The 27900-nt window shown below is 42.4% G+C and overlaps 1 protein-coding gene across 1 annotated transcript; it reads left to right on the plus strand.

Moving 5' to 3' along the window:
- Positions 1–15375: 15375 nt before the first annotated feature.
- Positions 15376–27681, plus strand: LOC143388731 (protein FAM90A26-like). Its single transcript, XM_076842304.2, has 3 exons — positions 15376–15451; positions 25318–25502; positions 26953–27681. Exons 1-3 carry the CDS (start codon positions 15376–15378, stop codon positions 27679–27681), a joined length of 990 nt encoding a protein of 329 aa, XP_076698419.2.
- The last annotated feature ends 219 nt before the right edge of the window (positions 27682–27900 follow it).

The following is a 27900-nucleotide window of genomic DNA, read 5'->3' on the forward strand; positions in this document are numbered from 1 at the left end:
ACATCCAAAGCCATCCACATTCTGGCCTCTGAGGATCTATTTACCTTCACACCTTCCACCTTGATTCTAAACTCTAGTCACTCACATCTTAGTTCCCAAACAACGAAGCCTTCATCCCTGCTTTCCCTCCTGTGTAAACACCCTTCTACTGAGCTAATGCCTTCTGTTCAGGGATGTTCTGGGAAAGCTTCTCTGATGCTCTGCATGCCCAGCCTGGAAGATGGGCTCCCTCCTTTTCCAGAAGCCCATTAATACATTTCTTTCTCAGAGTATGTGTCTCATTGCATTGTATTGGTTTATACCTGTCTCCTTTTCCTGATGCTAGTCTTTTCTTCCAGCCTCCTGGGTCCCAGAGCAGTGCCTGGCATGCACACAGCAAGCCTTGGTGAACAATTTGTTCAATGTGTGAATGAATACCATGCCCTCTTCCTACCAATGCCCAGTACCTGCTGTCTGGTTATAACTCACAAATGGGCTTAGATCTCCCTGCTCTGAAATTCCCTTAGCACTAACTTCCACATCTGCTTAAACCTCAGAGTAACTGTTTATACCAGAGTTGCTCCAGTCCATAATTAGGAGTGAGAAGAGATGGGACTCATAGCTACTCTGAGCCAGCCACTTCCCATTCTTTAACACTCAAAAGAGGAATACAAAGTAATACTCATCTACATTTAATTGAAGAAAAAACCTGAGGTTTCAGAGAGGTTGAAAGTAGCTTTTCTGAGGTCACACTGCCAGGAAGCACCTGAGCCAAAATTGGAACCATATAATATGGATCCACAGGCTGCAGCCTTTCCTGCTCAGCCTTGTACTCATCAATTGAAAGGAGATGGGGATGAGTGCTGGTGAGGGTCAGGGGGTGCTCTGTGTTCTGCTACATGATGGTCAGTCAAGTGAGGCCACATGAGAGGACACAGAACAGGCTTAGGAAGGCAAAAAGTATTATATGCATAAGACCTGAGGACAGGAGGCTCACCACAAAAGGCCACATGGGGAAGATACCAGGATGCCTGGAAAGCAGAAGATAGGAACAAGGAAAGGTTTAGGCTGCCTTTACTGAGGTTTCCTAAGCAGGGAAGAGCAAATAAGTTACAACTGAGTAGTTTGAATTATTTTGGTCAGCTCTGCGCTACAGCATTGGATCCTAGTTGCTTGACACCTGGTTCTTTGACAATTAAGACCCAAGAATGTTGCCTCCCAGTGTGTGGGGGTTAGAGAGGAGCTAGAGCTCTAGATTGACTAGTTAGAATGCCAAAGACAGGTCCCTAGGGCTGAAATCTTTGTCTGAGAAGGCTCCCCAGCTAACCCCCAGGAGGCAGTCTCTTTCCAGCCAGAAAAGTTTTTTAAGAGTTAAAGACATAATATATACAAAGAAAATTTTAAACTTATTTCAGGGGGGAGGAGCTTCAAACTACTGAAGATTCAGGCTGACAAATTGGCTCAGTTTCCTGGAAGAGATCCTGGGCAGTCTCCTAATTCTACAGTTATCAGTGTTTCCAGAATGGATCATGTTGTTTTCCAATGACCTATTCACGATGCCACACACTGTCAAATATATTTTGAATGATGACCCACAAGGACAAGGGAATTGACCAGTTTTATTCACTAGTATAACACAAGTTGCCAAGAGCAATGCTTGTTATAAGGTTGATAAACATTTACAAAGTAGAAAAACATTTGTTGGTTTAAGAAAATAAATAGTGAATTAACAATTATTCTACTTAAAGAACTCAGTGCAGTCTTCTCCCTGCTGGACAGGCTTTTAGAACCCAATATTTCAAGGAACCCATTCATAAGGGCTGAACATTTTTTCACATGTGGAGACTGGAAATTATAGGTATCCATTAGGTAGACATGCACAGCAAAATCTTCAGATGAAAATCCCCTTAATAGATAAAAAATAAAGTTTTGATAGTACTTTAATTCTAAAATAGTAATCTAGGGTGACACCTGCTTGGGTGACTGTGAAGTTTTGTAGCTGTTTATAAACTTGAAAATTGGTTCTAATTCATCACTGCCCATTAGAGGAAGAGTTGTTGCTCATCACCTTGATTCTGAATTTCAAGTCTTCTCTGCGTCTGAATTGGAGTTCTTCTCTTGTGATGCCAACACCATTGGAATAGGCTGAAAATGTTCTATGTTCAAACAAAACATAAACAAGAAAGGTCCCTTCTATGACTTTCTAAGCTAATGGAGATGGAGAATTGAGTGCCAGATTCTAGTTTGTCCCTGCCATATCTGCGTGTCCTTACTAAACCTCTCTTCTTTCTTTCTTTCTTTTTTTCTTTCTTTCTTTCTTTCTTTCTTTCTTTCTTTCTTTCTTTCTTTCTTTCTTTCTTTCTTTCTTCTGTCTTTCTCTTTCTTTTTTTTTGGTACTGAGGATTGAACTCAGGAGCACTCAGCCACTGAGCCATATTCCCAGTCCTTTTTTGTATTTTATTTAGAGACAGGTTCTCACTGAGTTCCTTAGCACCTTGCTTTTTTCTGAGGCTAGCTTTGAACTCAAGCCTCCTGTCTCAGCCTCCCAATGCTAGGGTTACAGGTATGTGCCACCGAGCCTGGCCTCAATTTCTTAATGTCTAAAAAAAAACAATCAGTTCATAGAAACCTATTCTACCTAGCCCAAAAGAAAGCTAAGAAAATAATTACTGAATGCAAACATGAGAAAGGGAGTTATATGGGGGTATCAGAGGCTTTACTTTACAGAGGAGGAACTTGAGTCATATCAGGGTCTATCAGTTTCATTTGGCCACCATAACAAAATTACCACAGATTTGGTGCCTCAAAAAAATGCAGATCTATTCCATGAGTCAGAAGTCTGAAATGAGTCTTAAGGGGCTAAAAGTGAGGTTTCCAAGGGGCTGAGGAGACTCCAGGGGGAGATGCACTTTCTTGCCTCTTCCAGCTCATAGAGGCAGCTGTCACTCCTTGGCCCCCAGATGCATCTCTTCATCTCTGCTTCCATCACATTTTTCTCTCTGATTCTCCTGCTTCCCTCTTATAAAGATTTGCACAATTAAAACCATCAGGATAATCATTCCATCTCAAGACCCTTAATTTAATCACATTTACAAAGTACATTTTGCCATATAAAGTTATATCCAAAGGACCTGGAGATTTGACATGGATTTCTTTGCGGGCTGTTATCTGGCCTACCACATGAGATAAAGAGATTTGCGTTAATCGATACCATATGGGAGGGCCAAGGGGACCCTAGGACAAGGTCTCTCCACTGTACCTCTCTGCCTACTGCCTGGATATCTGTTGAGGCCTCTCTGTTGAGACTAAGTAAAATGAAAATGAGTTCCCCTCCCAGGTTCTATGAGAAGTTTGTGTGCTACACAAGATTCAGCTAATGTCCAGATATACCTCTCAGGTCACCTCTCTCCCATGCCCCCTGAGTCCCTACTACCATGAAACTACTAAGTTTATTGGCTTCTCAGCTCCTACAGCAGTTCTCTTCTCTCTGTCCCTTGTCTTCTCCCACTCTGCACTGATCTAGGAATTGGACTCAGCTCTTTCTCTGATCTACCTCAATTACTCAGAGGCCATTGCTTTTATTCAATGCATTCAGAGTTCTCCAAGGGGTTGGAATCGAAGTTGCCCACAGGGTAGCTGACTTGATGAAGTGCTATACGATTGCTTCCATCCCTTCTCTGTCTTGTTTTCCTACTCAGTCTGTGTTTCCTGATGTCACTTTTCAAATGAATTTATTCCCTTTAGATCCTCATCAAGGCTCTACGTCTGGGGCAACTCAGAACCATGCAGAGTCAGTCCATCAGAACTGATGAGATCAGTGAGGATAGAGTTTCCAAAAGGCATCTGTGATCATAGCTTTGAACTTCCAGAAAGAGGACAAAGATATCCACAGCACATTTAACCAACCATACCCTTATATACATAAATAAGTACTTATGGAAGGATCCTATTTTTTCCCCAGTCCCACCAAGAATACCCATTACTCCCTCTCATGGACTGAATGTTTGTGTTCCCATGTCCTGAAATTCAAATATTATAGTTCTAGCCCCCAGAATGATGGCATTAGTGGCTAGGGCCCCTACTACATATTAGGCCCGAGATAGTTCTCTCACCCCTTCAACTATGTAAAGACACAGTGAGAAAGTGCCAAAAAGCAAACTTTCACCCAACACCAAATCTGTGCCTTGATCCTGGATTTCCTGATATCCAGAACTGGAAGAAACAAATTCCTATAGTTTGTAAGTCACTAAGATTATAGTAATTATTTATAGTATCTTGATAGGGATAAGACACTTCCTGAAATCTTTCAATGAGGAACAGTATATTAATTACCAAAATAAATATCTGGCTTTCAAATTCACTTAGAGAAAGTATGCAATACTTCAAATATGCATAAAGGTGTAGTTGACTGATTGATCTCAGATCCTCTCCTGAGAATAGACTTTAATGAGGGGGAAGAACATAATATGCAGGTCACACAATGTGGAGGAAGGCGAGCAGAGAAAGAAAACTGGAATTCTCTACTTCACCCTGTAGCACTGTAGCCATCTCCCATCAGCACAGATTCACTGATCAGAACCTCATCCTGAGCAGACTGTTAAAATTTCCCCAAAGGTGTAAACATAGAAGAAAAAATAAAATAGGACAGAAAGCACCACGAGGATGCTGTTCCTGGATGAGGTTGACAAAGATCAAAAATATCTCTGGGACATGCCTTTTATCTGCCCCCTTGCAGCTTCAGCTCCTGACTTTGGCTGCTGAGAAGACATCTCTGCCATTTAGTTGATCCCCATCCTAGTCATTCACCACCCATCTGCAAGATCTGATTATTATTCCCTGGAAAAGCTGGAAAAATAGGACCCCTGAATCTGAAGTCCTGCTTTCTCCTCCTAATTCTCACCTTTCAACAATGGAGGTGCTGATATCCCTTTGGAGATGATAGCCTGACTCCTGGAATTCTTTCAGCTGGAAGCTACATCTAGCTCAGAGTATTCAGAACTCTCTCAGGTGCTAGACAGAGGGTAAGGAAAGTCCTCTCTCACTTGTGTGAGTTGGAAGAACAGGGTGGTTAGGGGTGACAGACAGGTCTGCCTTGCTGTTGTCAAGATGGCTGTGATCTCTCTCCACTTTTCAGCACTTTTGCTCCATGGGTGTTGACTTTAATGTTCCATTACCCCAGGAGAGCTTTTTCCATAGGGAGAAGGAAGATGGCCCCATAGCCCCAGATTGGAATACTTTCAGCACCTCAGAGGCAGGAGTCCATCTTGACACTTGAATGGCTCCAATCATCCTGGGTCAATCATGTGCACAAAAGTTTCTAAGTCTGGCAGAATGTTTTGCACAAACCCAGCTTCCAGAGTTCTGCAAAGGTTTTTACTTTGTCAGAGATTCAAGGCAGCCCCAGCTGCTATAGCAGGCTCAATACCATGAGAGCAACTGTAGCCCCAAACCTCTACTATTCTCAGGCTTTCTTAGGTCTAATCCAGTGAGACAAAAACACATGTACAACTGTCAAAAAAATATAACTTTATCATGACAGAGAGGCATCAAGAATCAACAGAAGCCCAGGGTGTATGGCAAGCCAGTCTTTCAAAGCTCAGGAAAACTGACCAGAGTAAATGGAATCTCATTTGCAGATGCCCCACAATATTATTATGGTTGAGGAGTCCTGGAAGTGCTCCACCGTGAGTTCTTGTGTAATCATTGTAAGTAAGTATTACAGAACATCCTCCTCTGGAAAGAATAAGAACTCATCCCAGGTTGCTCTGGACACGTCATCATTATCTCTGAATGTTGCATTTGTCTTATGTTCTGCCCAGAAATTGTTAGAAAGAAAGGAAGGAGCTGGGCTGACCAAGGTCATCCAGGATTCAATTTCTGTAATCAGCAAGGATGGTCCTTGGTCCATCCTGGATCATGTGTTTACCTGTGGCTAATGATTGTCAAGGGGGAATGGGATGTGCTATCAGAAGAAGGGACAGGAGGAAAATAATTCCGACCAACCAAACTCAATAGCTACCTCAGCCTCCAGCTTCTCTGTGAGTATCCAGTAGTCCATGGTAGGTGATATATAATGATAAGACAGAAGCCAGGGAAGGAATGAGAACCCAAAAATGTGAGTCCAGAGATAGATATCCTGTGAAATTGCTCCTGTAATCCTTGGGAGGCAGGGGCTTGAGTGAGGGAAAGTAAGGAAGAATGCTGCCCACATGGGCAGGGAGCCCAGAGACATATCACACCTTGGGTAGAAGGAGAGAGTGCCTTGGTTTTTTTTTTTTAACATTTTTTATTGGTTTTTCAAAACATTACAAAGCTCATGACATATCATCTTCCATACATTTGATTCAAGTGGGTTATGAACTCCCATTTTTACCCCAAATACAAGTTGCAGAATCACATCGGTAACACATCCACATTTTTACATAATACCATATTAATGACTGTTGTATTCTGCTACCTTTCCTATCCCCAACTATCCCCCCTCCCCTTCCCTCTCATCTTCCCTCTCTACCCCATCTGCTGATGTTTAATTCCTTCCCTTGTTTTTTTCCCTTTCCCCTCACAAACTCTTATGTAATTTTGTGTAACAATGAGGGTCTCCTTCCATTTCCATACAGTTTCCCTTCTCTGTCCCTCTCTCCCACCCCATTCATCTCTGTTAAATGTTAATCTTTTCCTCATGCTCTTCTTCCCTGTTCTGATCTTAGTTGCTCTCTTTATATCAAAGAAGACATTTGGCATTTGTTTTCTAAGGATTGGCTAGCTTCACTTAGCATTATCTGCTCTAATGCCATCCATTTCCCTGCAAAAATCCATGATTTTGTCATTTTTTAGTGCTGCATAATACTCCATTGTGTATAGATGACACAGTTTTTTAATCCATTCATCTATTGAAGGGCATATATGTTGATTCCAAAGTCTAGCTATTGTGAATTGTGTTGCTATGATCATTGATGTGGCAGTATCCCTATAGTATGCTCTTTTAAGGTCCTCAGGGAATAGACCGAGAAGGGTGATAGCTGGGTCAAATGGTGGTTCCATTGCCAGCTTTCCTAGCAATCTCCATACTGCTTTCCATATTGGCCGCACCAATTTGCAGAGAGTGCCTTTGAGCAGACAACCATCTCCCCCTTCAGATTCCTGTCTGTGAAAGACAGAGAGTATTTCTGGACTAGGGGCTTGCTAGAAGTTCTATGACCCAAGGCAGAGATTCTTCTTGTGAGTGAGGGAAGGAGGGAACTGTGATAGAACAGAAGGGTAGTGGGGACAAGAAAAATGTAGACTCATTTGAGTGCTAAGCTCAATCTGATCCCACAGGGAGTTCTGCAGCACAGAGGGCAGAGTTTCACAGCCTTGAGATATGAGACCAGCCTTTTGCACGCCTCATCTCTCTGTCTTTTGCTGGGGCCACACCCACAGGGAAAGCAGTCATTCCTAGACAAGGTGGCTCTTGTTAGCTCAGAGCTCAGAACAAGGAAGCAGCTGAACTGCGAGCAGCCAATAGGCACAGCAGCTAAAGGGTGGGTATCTGTATTAAAGGGGATATGGGTGGGGCCCAACAAGGCTACTATGATGTAATATATTTCATGCCAATCCCAATGCTGGGAGTTATCATTGTCAGCATCATGATTTTTGTCAGTTGCAGAAGTTATAGTAAGCATCATAGAATGCATGACTCTGGCCCAAATTCTGCATAGGCATGCACAGGCATTAGGAGTTGTCAGCTATATTCATCCCCTATGTCAGCCCTGCTCTTAACTAGTTATGTCATTTGGGGTGCATAATTTAACCCGTTTGAGCTGTAGGGTTCTCATTCACAAAATGGGCTACTGACCATAGCTTCATCTTGGCACCTTTGCAAGGAAGACACGAGATGAGGCAGTACTTGGAAAAAAGGAAGTACTTAAGTGATTCTGGGTTATTATTAGCTTCTGTGGTCAAACTGTCTAAACTAGTCAGTGCTTTAGCTGATATACACATGGAGGTCATGGGCACACTAGTTTCATAAAAGACAGAAATAAGGATTTGCATTATGTAAAAGATGAAGCCAACTGTGTTTAAGGAAGCAAATTCAATTTCAAAAAGAGGATATGAAAACTCTACCTCTGAAGATAGATGTGATTCATCAAGATAGTGTGCAGAGCCTTCACTTGGTGGCAGCCCTGAAAGCCGTCACAGATCTCTACCAAGGGCCTTGCCCTGGGCTTCCACAAAGATTTATTAGCCTGAGGTCACTACCTTCAATTTGGTGGATCTTCCTGCCTGTTAACCAAAGGGCGAGAGATGTGTGTCAAGACTGAGGCGCTGACATTAGATGAACACAGGGCTGCCCTGCTCTGCGCCCTAACAGCTGTGTGGCAGGGAACATATTTCACATCTCTGAGCTTCATTTCCTTCTTGGTTAATAGGGGAAATAATATCTGAATTTAGGGTTATTTTAGAGAACTAAAATGATATTTGTAAACACTTCAATCAGTAGCTGGTTCTTAAATCAGTGCATTTAAGTCTGCCTGCTCCCAAAGAGCAGCTATTATTGTTGCTAATGATGTTGATTTGTTCAACCACTACTTATCAATCACTTACTCCATGTCAACACTATTTCTGTCCATGGGAAGGCACTAGCAAGAGAAAACACAAGGTTCTTGCTCATCAGAAGCTTATATTCAAATGAAGAGAGATACTTAACAAATAAACAAGAAAAACTCTAGGATATGATTTAGTGTGATGCAGAAAATTAAAATAGGGTGATGAGACAGAGTGATGAATTGGATCCTTCCTCTTTAGAAAGGCCTTTCTAAGGAGGTGAGGTTCAGGCTGAGATCTGAAAAGGCAAGTTATTAGTGTCATGACTCAGAAGAGAGAGCATGAGTGTTAGTTAAAGGGCACAGAGGGAAGGGAGCTTGTTGTTATTGTTAATATGATAGCCTGGGGGAAAGAGAGAGTAGAGAAGTAGGATTTTCAGACCACACTGTCCAGGGCCAAGTCTAGGTCTCATCATTCACACCGGACTGTTAATAAAAGTGTCACCCCTGCAGCTGTGCAATGTAGTACCCAAGCACCCAAGAAGGGAGTGACTTCTTGGGAGAGGAATAGAAGGCTCCACCTAGAGCACAGGTTGGCTGTTCCAGGGGGTTGCCCTTCGAGACACGACAAGAGGAGATATTAGGGTTAAGGTGGAAGACAGAAAATTAGGGCATTTTCAGGCCCAATGATCTGATCTTTTGGTTATCTAGGAGATGAAGTCATCTGGTTATAGGAGGGCTGGTGTGTGAGGGCTTGAGGTATATGAGGAGGGTTTGAAGGGGGAAAAGAGTTGAGTAGAAAAAAATAAAAGGATGTAACTAAATCACATGGTATGTCCTAGGACTACAGACAGGGTCCAGGAGACTTGAGAATCTTCAGAGGGAAAGGAAGTGAGGCTGGAAATGAAGGGGGGAAGTGGTGAAGCTGGAAGGATGTCTTCCATTCACGACCTCCAACTCACAAGTGGTTACATAACTCTTTCATTTTTAAATATTTTTATTTTCTTGTGTGTTTGTGTTTGATGCTGAGGATCAAACTTAGGGCCTCACACATGCTAGGCAAGCACTCTACTGCTATGCAATATCCTCAACCCACAAAATTCATATTTTAGTTAATTGTTTGGACTTAGCATTGTCTTAGGGATGTGGATATAGCTCAGTGGTAGAGTGCTTTCTTAATCTGTGTGAGGCCGTGGGTTTGAGCTCCAGTACTGGAAACAAAACAAAACAAAACAAAACAAACAAACAAAACACCAAAGTCTTATCAGAATTATTGCTTACAGTGGTTACATTGTCAAAGCCTGTTTATTTTTTAAAATCCCTGAAGTCTTGAGTTAATGCTGTACTATTAATATATATTATTAATGCCACCTCCCATTATTATTAATTATAACTTTCATATGGGGAAATATATTCCAAGTTTTTCTAAACTTTCAGTGCCAGCCCCATGGGTGGGACCAAGACTCTCTGTAACCAGACCTTGTTAATTTCATTCACTCATCCAAGGACTGGACCTATAAGCATTTCTAAATGGATTGAGAACTCCCCCAGGACTCCTGAGTTCTAGATAAATGGCAGCAGCCACCATTTGGGCCTGGGGAAGATAGTACTTGAGAGGGGGACATTCTCAGACAAATTGCTCTTTGATGGAGAGGCCATTTCTATATCATGATACTTCATCATTGAAAGAACTTTTGACTTTGACCCAATTGTCCTATTTCCTGGAATTTATGTAGTTGAGATATCTGCAACAGGTTATCCCAAACAGCATTATTTATAATTAAGTAAAACTGGAGAAATGAAGAAAATATTCATCCAGGGGAAATGGGTAAATTAGTTGTGGTATCCCAATTTTCCCATACAGTGGGCCATAATGTGATCTTCAAGAGTAAGGTAGATCGTCAGGGATTGACGATCTGGGTTAGAAATGGTTTGTTATATAAAGTTAGAAATAGCTATATAACAAAAGATCTGCCTGCAAAGATGTATGTGCATACATGTACACAAATGTAATTATTAAATTCACCTTAAGAGCAACAACACCTCAATATTAACAGGGGGTTGTCTCTAAGGGAAGAGTTAGAAGGGAAAAAAATGGGACTTTTGTACTCTACCTCACACATTACAGAATTGCCAGAATTTTTGTTTTTTGGCAGTGAACATGTATTACATTTATAATAAAATGACATTTTAAACCAATTTAAAAGGCTATATGAGCACTGTGAATATGTTAGTGTACCATAAATTAATCTATAAATACAATGTTTCCCAGTGAAAATACCAACAGGAAACAAGGGCTTTTTTTTTTAGAATATAACAAGCTGATTCTGAAGTTTGTATGGAAAAATAAACATCCTAAAATAAACAGCAATTTTCCAAAAAGAAAGAAATGAGAGAAGACAAATCCTAGCAGGCAATAAAATGGACTGTTAAAACCACAATAATTAACAAAATTACATGAGTAGTGAATTGGGTAGTAGACAGGCAGTTCAATTCAATTTAATAGAAAAGAGCCCCAAAGTAGACACAAAAACTTCTGAAAATTTTGTTTTTCAATAAAGATGGCACCTCAACCTGGGGGAGGAGAGGACAAATCTTCCAATAATGTTTTGGGACAACTGGGTGCCAATATTGGGGCAAAAGAACTGAATCCCTCAAGTAATGATATTCCAGGTGAGCATGGATTTAAACATACAAGATCATAATTATAAAAGCATTAGAACAGAGAATAACAGAATATAAGACTTTTGTAACACATGAACATAGAGTGCTATTTGAAGCAATATGCAAAGGCCAGAAGCCATAAAGGAAGTTATTGATGTATTTGACTTGATGAAATTAAAGTTTTACATGGTTACAAATATCATGAGTAAAATAAAACAGACAAACTGCAGACTGGAATATATGTACATAGTAACTCTCAGGAGGTTAACTTTCTTAATGTAGAGATTATTTCTAAGTCAATTTTAAGAAGAATTCAAGGAACCAACAACAACAAAAAGTAAGCAAAAACATGAATAGAAATTTCTTATAAATAGAAATATAGTGTGAGGGCGGTCTCATGAAAATTGAAGAGAGATTGGTAGAGGAAAATGACCAGGGAGGTGGCGGGGGGAATACTGGGGACTTTATTGGCCAAATTATATTGTTATATTTTGTGTATGTACCAATGAATTTCACCTTACAATTATAAAACACCAATAAAAACATGGGAAAAAAGAAATATAAATACATAGGACTCATGACCACATAAAAGGCAGTGATCCTCAAAATTTCACAGTGTCATTTTGCATCTATTAGGTTGACAAATAATAAAAAATTTGTAATAAAATTTTGGTAAGACCATGAGATAACAGACTCCTATAGTGTTGGTAAGAGTAAGTACATGCTCTTTGGAAGATAATTTAGCAATATTATAATAAAATGTGTATCTATCCCTTGACCCTGCATTCCACTTCTAAGAGTTCATCCTTCAGATATGCATGCATGCATGTATTTACATTCAAAGGCTGTAGAACTAAATAGACTAAATACAACCTAACTTCTATCACCAGAGAAGTGAATAAACAGATTAAGGCACTGCTGTACTAGGAATGGAACATTATACAGCTACAAACAAAATGATTGCTCCTTCTATATGCTGATAAAGAATAATCTTCACATATCTTTTACTGACAAAAGCAATGAGCAAAACAATGTGCATAATAGACTTCTATTTATGGACAAAGAGGGCAACCATATGTATATTCATAGAATCTCTGAAAGCATGCCCAATAAACTGGCATCTGCTTGCAGCTGAGCAGGGAGACCAAGGACAGCAAGTCTGAGGTAGAAGAGAAACTTACTTTATCATACACTTTATTCAAGCTATGAATTGTTTACCAAGTACATTCTTTTTTTTAGTACAAGGCATTGAACCCAGGGGTGCTTTACCATTGAACTATAACCCCAGCCTACCTTGTTTGCTTTTTTTTTTGAGACAGGGTCTTACTGCATTGCTTAGGGCCTTGCTAAGTTGCTGAGGCTGCTGAAAGAAAAAAAAAGTTTGCCTTCATTTCTTGGCTCATGGCCTCTTCCAACAATCCCATAATTCCAACCTTGCTTTTATCCTCACATCTCCATCTCTGCTCTGACCCTCAGGCCGATCCTCTTACAAGGACATTTTGATTATGTTGGATCTATCTAGATAATCTTTCTATCCCCAAATCCTTATTTTAGTCACATCTGAAAAGTCCCTTTTGCTGTGTAAGGTAACATAATCACAGGCTTTGGGGATTAGGATGCAGACTTTTGGGGGAAACATCATCCTGCCTATAAGTACCCTCCTTGGTCTGGTGCCTACTCTGACCCAGACACAGAGCATACAGCAGTGTCAACAGACACACCATCCCTCACTCATAAAGTTCCCAACCAATTAGAGCAAGAGATGATAAACAACATACATCAATCAAATCAATAATGTTAGATAATTATTAGTGCTATAGCAAGATAGTAGGAAAGGGGATGAAAGAGAGCTGGATTTGGGGTGGAAGGATTTCAAACCAGGAAGCCTTCACTGGGAAGGGGGCATTGGTAGGAAAAGCTAGAAGAGGTAAGGAAGTGGTCATGCAGACATTTAGAATAAGAGCAGTCCAGGAAGAGGGAACAGCAAGTACAAAGGCCCTGAGCCTATAGTGCATCTGATGTATTCATGGAGCCTGAGATGATAAGTGTGACTGGAAAAGAGGGAGGGATGTGGTAGGGGATGAGGTCAGAGAGAGCTGGGAAGGAGCACGTGGTGTAGAATCTTATAGGCCACTGTAAACTTGCTGGATCCTCTGGAGGAAGTTTGAGCAGACATCAAAAGATCTCTATTTATTAGAATTACGTTAAAATGCAAGGGAGCAAGCCAGGAAATGGCTGCAGAAATCCAGGCAGTAGAGGGTGGTTGCATGGTTCCTAGTAGCAGGGGCAGTGAAGAGAACTACTGGATTATATGAGATGACAAGCTATGAGATATATATGCCAGCCAGATTTACAGACAGGATGGATGTAACATGTGAGAGAAAGTGGCAAGTTGAGAATAACACCAAAGGTTTTGGTCTGAACAGTTGGAAAGATGGAACTTCCATTGGAGAAGGGGAAGAGCTTCAAAAGAAGCAGATTTGGTCTGAGGGTTGTAGGGATGATTAGGAACTATGTTGGAGGCATGTTAACTTAGAGAATCTGTAAAATATCCAAGTGGAGATGAATATACAGTTGTAAATCCAAATCTTGAGTTCAGGAGAGTGGGCCAACTAAAGATGAAAATTGGAAGTTAGAGGAATGGCACTTAAAACTTGAGCTTTAGGTTGGGCATGGTGGCTCATGCCTATTATTTCAGCAACTTGGGAGGCTGAGGCAGGAGGATCACAAATTTAAGGCCAGCCAGAGAAATTTGCCAAGACCCTGTCTCAAAAATAGACCAAGGCCTGGGAATGTAGCTCAGTGGTAGAGTGGCTCTGAGTTCAATCCCCAGTACCACAAAAACAAAACACAACATGAGCTTGAACATGGTCACTCGTTGACAAAGCCAAATTTCGCTCCTGCACTTCTTTCTTGATGATTTGCTCTGGAGAACTGACTGCATATCTTATTCATTATCTAGTTTTGTTTACCATGGGCATGCATTCATTTGTTTACTTAAAAATTTAACTTAATTATAATGCACCAATAAAAATCATGGAAAAGATGAACTTATTTCACAATTTAGAGACCTTGGAGAAAATAAACATCAAAAATAAAAATTTCCTCTAATTTCATCCATTGCAAATAATCACTTGTAACCCTTTGACATATTTACTTTCAGACTCTTGCCAAGGTAGAGTGCCTATTTGGTATGTTGTCCAACATTCAAAAACCATTAGTTGATGTTGCTTTTTTATTTTATGAAGGAACTTGAGAAGGGAGGTTGCTGGCCCCCTGGAATGCTTACCACTATCCTGTCACTATTCCAAATGCAGGGATTCTGCCCAGAGATGCTCTATTTTGCCCAGGGATGGTCAGGGCTCTGTCCCTGGTGTGTGACCACTTGACTGTGCAAGCTAGTGAGTAGATGATTTGTGTCTGATTTGTGCATGCACCTTGGGCACATGGTGCATAAACAAGTAACAGGCTCTTGGCTGGTGTGACTTCCTCATCCTCACAGACCTGAGCCAGATTTTCTCCCTGCCTCTTATTGGGTAAGTGAGAGGCGTTGCTGTGGCAGCAAGTAATTTGCTTCCTCACCCAAACTGTGAGGTTCAGAAAAGGTGATTCTGCAGTGGTTTCACAGTGGAAAGAGAAAATCATCTCAGACAAAAGGGAGAAAAAAATCTCCGGGAATTCATTGTGTCTTTTCAGCTCCCAGAACATCTCATTCAGAGGGGAGCTGTCATCTTCTTATTCCTGATCTAGTTTGAAGCTCAGAACTCACAGCCTGCCTGCCTTTAGCCTGAATTTCTCTGCAATTGTGAAGCCCAAAGGGAGAGTCCCTAGGGAGCAACTGCTCCAAATACTGAATAGCAAGGAGATCAAAGGTGTGCAGCAAAACTTACTTGTAGGTCCCTCTGCCACCAACATCCCTACCACTACACCACATACACACAGCCTGCCCTGCCTTCCCAGTTGCTTCCACCAAGATAAGGTAAGACTATGACAGCAACAGAGGCCCCAGACTCAGGGGTTTCATTAACATGGAGGTCAGTCACCTTTTAGCACAAGGACTTTAGGACAATTAGCCTTATTCACCTCTGCAAGATCTTGGCATTATGCACTGGTAAAAGCTTAGATTTTTAGAGGCAGCATGCATGGGCTCAAATCCCACTTAGAGCAAGTTCCTCAACCTTCTTTGAAACTCAGTTTCCACACCTGCAAAATGGCGGATGTTATGAACCCAAGTGTCAATTCTGTGGAACAGACTAAAGATATGGCTGCAGAACCCCTGGCCTGCAGTAGGCTCACAACAAATTCTATTTCCCTCCCCTGTGCAGGGCAGCCAGCCTGGTCTATGTGGACACCCTCTCTCTATATGTTCCTCTTGGAGACCTCAAAAGGTTAGCTGGTCATACACTTCTCTTTTAGCATCTTCAAGAGTGCTCCAGACAAGGAATCCCACGACACTACCTTGGAATTTCCAGTCCATACTAAAATAGAAAGTAATGTGAAGTGCAAAGACTACAAGTCACAGTGCAAGCATCTAATACTTGTTCAAAATAAAAATTACCAGGGGCAAGATTACTTTGGGAAAATGCGAGTAACTCTCTTTGGGGGGGGGAGGATGTATATGCCTCCTGAAGCTGCCTGGATTTCCAGCAATACTCAGCAATGAAAGCAACCTGCAGGTGGCCTGGGATAAGAAGGGGTGTCCCCAGCCCCTGGCTCTAGGATTTCCTGGATCAGGACCCTGCTCAGGTCCAGTTGTGGCCTCCTGAAAAAGCATGCACCTGAGTCCCTAAGAAGCGCCTGAGCCCTGCTGTTATAAGTGGTTCCATCAGACAATCTTGCTGACACCCCATAGAGTCTTTCCCAGAGGAAACAGGGAGATAAGTGATCTTATCCTTTTCACTTAGGCATCCTTAGGAGATACACAGTAGAAAGCAATGGTAAATGAAAAACGGTTTCAGTTTAAAGTACAGATTCTAGTTTCAAGACTATTACTGAGTACATATAGTGTGACAGATGAAATGAAGACCAACTCCTCAACAAAGCACAGTGTGCCCCTGTCCCACTTCTGCATTGTCCACACCAGCCACCTACATCTCAGGTGACTACAGAAACCCTTTCTTCTTGGACATCTCAGCTCCAAGGGTGAATGTTGGTATTGCCTCAAGCCAATCCAATTGTCCCAATTCCTTTGTGGGTGGATCTGAGCATGGGCATAAAATTGAGTTCTGGAAAAAAAAAAACAGAAGGAAAATGGGGAATAAGAGAAGAAAGGGGAACCAAAAAGCATGTTAAACAAAAATTCCTCTTATCTATTAGGCATTGTCATGTCTGCATAGGAAGCCTGGAATGCTGGCAGCCCTTTTGTAATGGGAAGGGAGCTAAGCTTTTATGACAGGATGGTGAAGTGAAAGGGTGGGAAGAATCTGGTTCTGCTTTTGTTTTCTGCACTGGCAATAAAACCCAGGACCCTATGCATGCTAGGCAATTGCTCTCTGACTGAGCTAACCCCAGCCCTAGAATCTAGTTTTTTGATAATATTGTTTGAGCCACTATTCAGCCCCACAGTTGTCCTACATCAGGACTTCTTGCTAAGTAAGATAAAATATTCTCATTCTATCTGTTCCATTTTAACCTGTGTTTTCTGTTCATTGACACTAAACACATCTTAATTGATAAGGGCCTCATGCACTTGATTTTTTTATGTTCAAATTTTTTATGTTCAAACTTGTTATCATACAACAAGTCACAAGACAAACCTGTCTTACTCTGAATTTTCCATTTTGCTTTTCAAGAGAGTAGGAGAAATAGGGGGCATAAGGAGGGGAAGAACAATTTTTCTTAGCTATCCATAAAGTGAGACCAGCCTGCTCCTCAATGATTGATTCTGCAGATAGGTGATTGCTTCTTTTCGTGTGTGTGTGTGTGTGTGTGTGTGTGTGTGTGTGTGTGTGTTTTGGAGGAGAGAATGAATGCAGAGATAGTTTGCAAAAGATGGGGATATAAAAGAAAAATTTAAGGATTGTAGGGACTGTTTTTTATGAGAGGTTTTATGGAAGTCTATACATGGACATTTGGGCTGGCTAGGGGAGTGAGTGGGGTACTCACACACAGCCCACTTGCTACTCACTGAGCTGCCACTGGCTCCACCTACCTGGAGGAAAGATCTAAGATGCACAAAGATCCTCTAAAGATTAGTAGTATTCTTATGAGCAATGTTGCTTCAAGGCCAGGCCACAAACTGTGGCATAGAGATCAGGGTCCTATCTCCATTTCTAGCTCAAGACTGTTCTAAAGTCCATTCCAGAAGCTGAGACTTTGGCAATAGCAAGACAGCTCCTTGGAACAGATGTTCTCAAGATCTTGAAGCACATTCTCCTGTGTCTGCAAATTGCTTTAAACATGTCATCACAAATCAGAGTGATTACATATAGGCTCTTTGGTTCAAACATCATCTCTAAGTATGTCCATTGTCCTAGTCAAGAATGTGTGTTTCAGAGGTGATCAGCTTGGTTTTACATCAGACAGGCCATGACAAACATTCTAATATCTGTGTTTTCATCAACACCATGCTAATTAGAGTAGTGAATATCAGAAATGGCTTCTTCATGATAAAATCAGTAACCTATCAATCAACATGATTTGTGGTTAGAGATGCAATACCTTTGGTAGAATTGGTGTGTTAGTCAGCTTTCTTTCCCTGTGACCAAGATACCTGATGCGGACAATTTAAGGGAAGGATGGTTTATTTGGGGTTTGTGATTTCAGAGGTGCTAGTGTTGGCTGGCTGACCCCATTGCTCTGGGTTTGAGGTATGGGGGAGCCTCACAGCAGCAAGGCATTGTAGAAGAAAGCTGCTTAACTTGTGGCAGCTAGGAGCAGAGAAAAAGTGTCCAGCAGGAGTTCAGACCCTGGGGAAAGGGTTATATAAGTGAACAAGTACTCATAAGCAGATATGTATGACCTTTAGTACATATGCTAAATCAGGATATTTATGAACATGATTACATACCAAATCAGAGTGACCTAACCATAGCCATCTTGAGCCTACCACACAGAAAGAGAGAAAGAGAGACAGACAGAGACAGAGAGAGGGGAGCCAGGGACAAGATATAGTTCAAGGCCACACCCCAGTGACCTATTTTCTCCAGCCAAGCCCCACTTTCCTACAGTTACCACCCTTGGATGATGGCCGCTGCATTATTAACCCATCAAATGGCTTAATCCACTGATGAGGTTACAACTCTTGTAATCTAATCACTTTACCTCTGAATATTCCTGCATTGCCTAATATTTGAGCTTTTGGGGGGAAATTTTATATTCAAACCATAATAAATGGTATTTAAGATATGTGGACTAGATAAAATATTTTAGAGATAAACAGACAACTGAAACCCAGATTACTGAATACTAGGATACAGAGTCACCAGCCAGTTTAGAGGAAAAACATCAAGATACAGAGGCTGCAAGGCTGACGCAACTCAGCTGGGTCTTGAAGGCTAGGCTGCAAAGGCAAGGTGAAGGAAAAGGATGAAAGGCCTTGAGAAAGGTTGGTAACTGTGCAGGGAACTGCTGCGTGTCTGCAGGACCCCAGGGCGACTCCATGTAATTGGGCTTTTTGGCAACAGGGCACAGGGTGACCTGGGAGATGAAGGTGGAGGGTCTGGCAACCCCTGATAAAGCTGAAGCTTCAGGCACAGAGGATATTGAACTTGATGCTGAAAGTGATAAGAAATTGAAGCATTTAAAACAGAGAAGAAACTTTTTACAAAATAAACTTGTAAAAATTATTTGACAGGAAACAAAGCTATAGTAGTCATTTATGGTGTGATTTTTTTAAAGTTGGGTATATGTAGATTTATTTACCTCTAATATCCATCTCTTCCTGTAAGTCATCTATAATTAAGGTGTTTTTTTAAAGCTGAAGGCTCATTATCCTCTTATACTAGTATTTAAATCAAGGAATGCTCTTTATCTTCTTAGTAAATCATGTTGCTGAGGACTCCCCACCTGTTGAAGAAGAGGCTTTCTTTGCTTCTGAGGAAGGCAGACCCCACTGAGATCAAAGAAATCAGAGTCCAGCTTGAAGATTCAAATAGATTTGAAGTCCATGGTGAAGACAATAATCTTGAAAGCAGGGCTTTAAAGATAAAAGTGTTTTCTAAATTCTGAACCCTTCCCTTCAAATAAGAAGCAGCAAAACTTAGATCATAGAGAAGGGAAGACTAGGATAAGGAGCAACATTTGAAAGGGGAAAGAGGGAGGGTCAAAAGATCACATGCAAATGTCTTGATTAGTCCTGTGGGTAGAAACTTCCAGAATAGGCAGGCATAAGGAACTCATTCTCATGTTTTGAGAAACTTGAGAACACTGGGAGGTCTATGCCAGAGGAGACCGCAGGACACTCAAAGGTGTCCCACATTAGACAGTGGTCCTCACTCAATGGTACAGGAGAGTAAAGGAACTTAATTCAAGTGGAGTTAGAGGTCCCAATGGACCACAGTGTATGACTCATGCAGGGCTCTAGGAGGATCTACAAGTACCAGTATGGGATCAGAAGTGCTACAAGGACTGGTATGCCAGAGGAAACATGGATTTCCAAAGAGGAGGCCACGGAGCACAGGGCTCGTGACTGAAAGAACCCTCAATTTTTGCAGTGACATCCAAAATTCCAACCAGGACCCCTTACTCAATGACCCACAGGAGTCACAGGATGAGGGCCATCTAGTGGACAGTTGGAGGAATCCCAAGGACTTAGGCCTCTACCCAGGTGCCCACAGAGAGCAAAGGTACAGCTTGAAGAGAGAAAGAATCAGTTTGAATCCATAGATCTACAGTTTACCCCCAACTGACAGCTTTTTCCATCTAATGAATGTTGAGGGGGGCAGCACTCCAAGGTCAGGGTCAGTGATTGGCCTCAGGTTCAGTGGTCAGTCACACCCCCACATAGACAGGCTCTCGCACCAGGAGAGGGTCGGGAAAGCTCTGACACAGTTTAGCCAGAGAGCCTCACACTCAATCCGGGAGTTGCCCAATCACGTGTGAGAATGACTCCCCACAGTCTGCTCTCCCCTCCACTTCCCTAATCCCTGCCCACCCTCTTATTTCACAACTCAGATACTGCCTCTTTCAAATTGCCAAGGGGACCACAAGGGCCCCAATTGATTTCTTTCCTCTGAGAAGCTCCAGAACTGAAGACCTACCCAAATGCTGACACTTCATCACCAGTGTGTTTATCAAGCATTTTCATGGGGCACAGTGCACCCTTTTACAGGGAAGAAAATCCCATCTCAAAGAGGTTAGGAACCTGTTCCTGAGTCTCTAGAAACCTCAGCATCAGTGCTGCCCAGTCACATCCTCCCCTCATGCCCAAAATATCATAAAAAACTAGGTCTTCATATTTTACAAGAAAACTTTGAAGGTTTATATCTATTCACCCTATAGTCCCGGTAAACTGCTTGAAGGTGGAGATCATTTATTTATGCAAAGTACAGCAAACATATATTGAGTTCCTGCTATTTGCCAGACACTGTGCTCAGCACTAGATATAAGGAAAAACCAATACAATTCTTACCACCAAAGTTTGTAGAGTCTGGGACAGAACAGAAAAGAAAACCTGCACTACAGAGTGGAAAGCGTCCTAATAAGGAAAATGTGGGGGTGGCCCAGATGGGAAAGCCTTTCCAAAGAAAAAGTCCTTTAACTGAGCCTTGAAAGGAAAAAAAGGCTGAAGAGAGGGGAACTTGCTTGTATTCAGCAGGTACTATGTGCTCAGCATGAACCAAGTGCCTTTTTAACACTCATAGCCACCCTCTGAAATATGCAGCAAGGGCAGAGGATGGCAGGCTTTTCAATTCATGCTGTGTTTCACCATCCATTACCAAGGACAACAAACTCTTAAGTACTATTTATGTGGCAGTACCATTCTAGATACTTCATGTATGTCACCTAATCATTACAACAATAGTGCTACAAGGTAAGCACTGTTTTACAAATCAGTAATACAGGCACAGAAAGGTAAAGAAAGCAACTTTCCCGCAGTCACATAGCAAGTGGATGAACTGGATTTAAACAAGGTATACTGACTCTAGAGTCTGAGCTTCTAGCCACCATCCTATGCCATGTCACCAGACATTTTTTCAACCTTTGAAACACCTTTATTGACAAAAGTAATGTACAGTCTTACTAAATGATTCCATAATTTAAATGTCTGAAACCTAAGTTTCTTCCTCATACCTTACCTCATTCTGTTTCTCAAAAGGAAATAGTATTAACAGTTCGGTAAGTATAAAAGCTAAATATTATTATTACCATTTTACAGATGGGAGAGTTGAGTCTTGGAAATGTCAAGTGACTCATCTGGGGTCACAGAGTTGGTAGATGGTAAAACTGGGATTCAGAACCAAATCTTTATGCCTCTAACAATTGTATGGAAACTACCAGACAAACAGGTAGCCTAGTAGAGGGACCCTCGAAGAAGCCTGGCATGTGCATTGCAGGCAGGATCAAGAAAGAGTGCAAGGGGTATGTGATCCCATTGGCCTTTTAGGAAAGTCTCTCTGGTGACAACTTTGGGGTGGAAAGTCAGAAACTAGAAGTACACAGTATCTCATGTTCCAGGTGATGCTATGCTATTTTATCATCATTTTACCTTGAAACAAAGCAAAATAGTTATCAAAAGAATTTCCTCCCAGATGTCTAGAAATGTAAACTTGTTTTAAATTGTCTCCATGGGCATAGTTCAGGAGCCTAGAAATGGGCTCCTCATGAGCTGAGTAGAAGATGGGAGCTGAGTCCTTGTCCCTATCCCTGCTGTGTTGTTTTCTGTAACTTCCTTTCCCTCTAAATCTGCCCTTGATCTTTACTTTACCCTTTCACTGGGACCAGTGTAACACAGAAGACAGTGTATCATCAGATCCACCCCTGAAGAAGAGGCCTTTTACCTCCCAGAAGCCGCAGATTCATGTGCCTCATGCCCCTTAGCCAGGGAGGGAAGATAAATGTGTGAAGCAGTCAGCGGTAAACAACTGGGAGTGGTGGGAAATGTGGTAAGCTGGAGGAGGCATCAGCAATCTTGAACAGGCCAACACAATTTTTTTTTTGGCACCAACATGCTAGTCAAACAAAATACAGTCAAATTCTCATTGTTTACAGGTTCTGTATTTGTGAATTTGCCTACTTGCTAAAATGTATTTGCAACTTCAAAAATCAATACTTGATCATTTTGGGGTCATTCACAGACATGCACAGAGTAACAAAAAATTCTAAGGCTTCCCCTCACCACAGTCCCCAGCTGTAGTGAAGCTGACATTCTGCCTTCTCATTTCATACTGTAAACGAGTATCCTTTCCATGATCTATATATTGGCACATTTTCATGTCCTGGATGATAATTTTGTTGCTTAAAACAGCCCCCAAATCATAGGGTTAAAGCACTCTTTAGTGTTCCTAAGGCTGAGAAGGCAGGGTTAGGCCTTATGAGAAAACACATGTGCTCTGTAAGCCTCATGTAGGTATGAGTCATGGTACTGATAGCTGTGAGTTCAACATTCATGAAACAACAATATATATTAAATGAGGTGCCTTTAAACAGAGAACAAGGTTGTGGATTGATTGGCAGACAAAAAGTGTTGTGACCAGACTCTAGAGGAGCCCAGCCTTTATACTCTTAGGAGAATCCACTGTTTGGGATTTGCCAATTCCGTATTAGCTGCAACTTAATTGAATATGACTACTGATAATAGCAGGAATCATCTGGATCTGAAAGACAGTCATTTGGTGTCAGTTTCTCCAAGTTCTCTATGGCAGGATGTCTAAGGTATGACAGGTTATCACTGGGTTCTATAATTAAGTATTGGAGTTTGTGTGTGGTTTTTCCAAATTATGAAAGGAAATTCCAGAATTCACATTTTGGAATGCCTTATAGAATTAAAGGATGCATCAATCACAGCCCCCAAAGAAAAAATGCTTTCCACTCTCCCAAGTGCTTCCCAGTGGTCCACCTCAACCAGAAGCCAACTGACAAGGAGCCCAGGTCCAACCTCCAGGGCACAGAGAAGGGCAAGGAGTGGGTCTGCAGGAGGGTGAAATGGAGAATTAAGTAGAAGTTGCACCCACTTTCTCCACAGAAAAGTTTTAACTGGGCTTCTCCAGAAATCTTCACCATGGCTGATTTTAGGACTATGAGCAAAAGAGTCTCTGCAAAAGAGTTCAATGTAGATAAACTTCCTATTTTCATGTCACCCTGTTTTACTTGGCTGCTGGCCAAGAAGATACCAGCACTACAGGAGCTGAACACCCCCTTACTAGTTTTTCACAAACATATCCAGTATAGTAGTTTGTAAAAATGTGCAAACTAGGCCTCTGGCCTTGAGCTGGGCTTCACAGAGATGTCTACATTTTTAAGATAAGAGAAGTTGCCAATTGGGCTCCATGGTAACAGCTGGCAGGGGGAGGGAAGAAAGGGGAGAAGAAGCTCTCCTCTTCTCAGGTGCTGTCCTTGAAGGGTTAACTTGCCCATAACAGTAAAAGAAAAAGCTGCTTTTGTGTGAATTCTGCAGACATGAACTTCTGAGCCCCTCCCCTTACATGCTACATATAAAACTCTAAAACTACCTGAAATCAGGGTTCAGAGGATTGATTGATTACAGCAAAAGCTGTGCCCTCTGAACCTGGATGCAGCTAAATAAAACTGTTTTCTGCTATCTTTGGTGCTTTGCCTCATCAGTCCCTACAACAAAACCAACCCAGGAAGCTAGATATTAATGAAGCAATCCCATAATTAATGTATAGATACAGTTAATGCATTGACCAGCTTGATATTCTGACAGTATTGGATACAACAGCAGGAACTGATGAGGTGAGAAAGTCTCTACAAGGAAGCAAAGCTTGAGCTGATCTGAAAGATGAGTAAAGGTCAAGCAGCTCAATGAGAGGGATAACAAATGCAGAGGCCCTTAGAGAGGAAGGAGCAGGGTGCTCACAGCAGGTAAAAAGGTAAAAATTTGGTCTTTTGAGAGGCTATTTGGCAGTTGCTACAATTTTTCAAACATGTAAACATTACTACTCAGTAAAACTCTTTTAGACATTTATTCTAGAAAAACTACTTTCACATGGGCCCAGAGTAGCATTAACCTGTTGTCAAGGGGAGTAAAACTGAGAGAAAACCTGAATAAACCCTCTAGCTTCACTTGCTTTTAGTTACTTGCCCTTATCCCACATAGCTAAGCAGTGTGCTCCTGTTAGCTTTTCTGAGCACCACACCTCTGCCATGGGGTTCACAATGGTAACAGTAGCCTCAGTTGATTTCAGGAACCTTGAGGTAGCCTTTGTCTCTCTCCAACTGGTTAAAGTCACCGACCCTTCCCTTGAGCCTGTTGAAGTATGGAGGGAGGACCTTTAGAAATCAGAAGGCCAAAAACGTGACCCTCAGAGTGCTAATGATGCCATTTTCTAACATTCATTCTAGGAAGTATCATGAGGTTTGATTATACATGTGCAGAAAACCAATTTTACTTTTCCTTACGTGTAAGCCCCTTTCCCTATGCCTTAGACCACCTGCTTCTTTATCCTATAAACCCCCCTAGGAGCCTATCCTTAGGGAGGCAGGTTTGAGTCTGGAATTCCTACTTCCTGGTGTTTGGTGGCCTTGTGAGTACTTTTTCTTTTTTTTTTTTTTTTTTTTTCTTTTTACAAAACATCATTTCAGGCTTGGCAATGAGAAGCCAGGGGGCGACACAGGTCAGAATCTCGGTTACATTTTCTCAGATTGCCTCTACCACCCAATTGTCCCTTTCCAACCCATGAGGACCTGCCCTGGCAACTCCTCTCTGTTTAGTCCTTTCCTAGGATGAGAGGAGGCATCTTATGGAACCACTTGAAACCCATGCATCCCAACATTTGTCCTGTTGTTGAAACCTGGCCCAGTGTCTTTAAGTTGCAACATCCAAACCTTCCTTCCAGTGCCTCTGTATAATAAGTGATTCCACAAACGTGTTCTAGGACTTTAAAAACCTTAGAAATTCATGGTTCACAGGCCTGAGTGCCTGACCTAAAATAAGAGGAAAGTAAGACTTAAAATCTCTCTTTGTCTGTAAAAGGGCAGAGCTGCTTATGGGTGTGCTGTCTCCTCACAACTTGTGATTTTCCACTGACAGCTAAAGTGCAAGTACTGTGGGGCTTTTGGACACACTGCAAGAGCAGAAGTTGCCCCATCAAGTGCTGGGATGGTGCACTGGCCCCACAACCCTTGGGCCCAAAGAAGAAGAAGGAGAACCAGGCACCAAGCAAGCCTGAGAATTTCCAGAACACAGAGGGCTGTGAGCAGCCAGCCAAGGTCCAGGTACAGAGGTGAGGGTTGGGGAAGGTGAGATCCAAGCCTCGGGGACAAAACTCCAGGGGGGTGGTGTCTCTCCTTCTCCACACAGTCATCTCTACACATCCACGTGCAGCTAATGACTGGGTCAATGGAGAGAGATAGACAAGGATTTTACATCACAAAGCCGCAGCCTGCAGCTCATTCTCCTGTGCATTCAATTCAGAAAGGGGAGGGAGTCAGGGCAGCACTAGTTACATGAACACAAAGGCAATGTGTCCACCTGGAACCACTTAGTGGTAAATGAGAAGGGCTGGCTGAACGTAGGGACTGGGTGTTGTAGGAGGAAAGGAACAGACTTGGGGGAGATCCCAGGGTAGCACAGGAGACACTAAGAAAACGGACACCTCTCATTTCACTCCCTCCTCTGCATCCATCCAAATACCATCATGTGTTCTGCAGGCAAGAAGAGGAACAGGGGAATGCTCTACTCCAGACATCGAATAGTAGAGTCTGTAAACAAGTCTGGATGGTGCCTGGCGAAATGCCAGAGGGAGTGGTTTGTGAAGTAACGCCAGTAAGCCATTAAGTGTGGAGATTCCTTATAGGTTGACTGCTGTATCTAGTTTATGTTAATTAGATAAGCTGTGTGGAATGTATAAATACCTCTGTTGTCTTACAATAAACGGCTTCCACTCCTGCTGTATCAATCTACACAAGTTGCTCATCACCCCCTGGTTATTTTGCTGCAGCCGGACTGTGGCAATGGAGTACCAATAGGAGACCCCAGGAGAGGCAGCAACACAAATGGAAGGAAGTGACAGAACCCAGTGCCTTTCTAAGGGTGAGTAAAACATGGTTGCCTGCTCTTTTGGTGTCCTGGATAAGCCTGATATGTTCTTCTCCATGGCCCTTCTGCCTGAGGGATTTGCTATCAACATTTAAACCCAATGGGACACAAGCTTGGATGTTTTTCACATTTGCTCTTTCCAATTTTGTGTGGTATTTTTTTCATATTCCCCATGATGTGGTACATGGGCTCATGGAGGCAGAGTTGACTCCAACTTCTCAAAGGAGACAATGTCCAATGCAGTCATATTCCTACTGAAAGTGGGGCAACACTCTCAACTTCTGTGGGTCAACTCCTCTGTAGTCACACTCTGCTGAAAGGAGCATTAGCCATGGACATCCCATGGAAGAACACACAAAAGAGCCCTGTCCATCTCAATGCATGAGACCTCCAATTAAGAACGGGATATTTCCCAATATGCCCTGAAACATGTCAAGTCATTCTTGTAATGGATCTTTGGCTGATCGCCATGGAGGTGGAGCACCCCTTATCTTTTCCCGGGCTGATGACTTGTCTTCCTCTTCCACTCTATGTTCTATAGCCGAATTCCTGTTTAGGTGGGCCTTGTTGGTGCTTGAGAGAGAGCAGGGACTCAGGAAAGTTTCCTGTGTTTGTCTTTTCCTCCAGAAACCCAGCAGGCCATTGCCCATCCACACGACCAGGACGAAGTGTGTTCTGGGCTCTGTGTTTGAGCCACGTGTTCAGAACTCGGATGAGAGTCTTACCTTCACTAGCGAACATCCCTTTCAGAGACCCGAACTTGGACTCCACTCAGGTCCTGGGATCCAGAAAAAACAGGATGTGACCATCCCTGGCACCATCCATCCAGCATCAAGGCACTCAGGGCAGAACCCTGCCCTCTTTAGGAAGAAAGCTATTGAAACGCCAGAGATTGTCTCCTCTAAAACTGCCCAGACTTCTGCCAAAAGTCTCAGAGGGGGCCATGTTATCCACCCTCTGTCACTAGTCAGGTGTTCTGATGTGAGCAAAGAGCCCTGCCTGCAGCCTGCAGCATGTCCACAGAGCCAGGACCACAAACTCAGCTTCCAGGCCCCATGCAAGAGACAATCTCAGGTCCACATCCAGACTGGCCAGAATGCCCCAAAGAAACTCAGGCTGGGGCACAGTCTCACTCCACAGGGGAACACCTGTGGGCCAGGCTCAGAGGCTGGGAAGTCTCTGCCTGCTCGGCAAGATACAAGTGGTATTGGACTAAAAGGGTCATCCCAGGTGACCATGAAAACTCCAGGCCATGATTCCAGCATGGATCTTTGCCCTCCCAAGGAAAGCCCTTTCTTGAATCTAGTCAAGCCCTGCACCAAATCTAGTCCACCAGCACCCAGCTGTGTTCCCTGACAGCCCCTCCGAATGGTCTTCAAGAGAATGCACGAGGACTGGTGGGGGTAAAACGGGCCTCATTTGGTAACAGCTGCAGTGTCTGTTTCAACAAAACTCTGGAAACAGAGTGTGCCCATTAACTAGGAATGTGAAATGAACATTCCTATGGGACTCCCAATTTGGGAGATTAAGCAATTAAGAGGAATAAAGTAAACATAGATAGGGTAGCTTAGAAAT

This window comes from Callospermophilus lateralis, unplaced genomic scaffold (assembly GCF_048772815.1).
Source record: "Callospermophilus lateralis isolate mCalLat2 unplaced genomic scaffold, mCalLat2.hap1 Scaffold_205, whole genome shotgun sequence".
Classification (NCBI taxonomy): Eukaryota; Metazoa; Chordata; class Mammalia; order Rodentia; family Sciuridae; genus Callospermophilus; species Callospermophilus lateralis.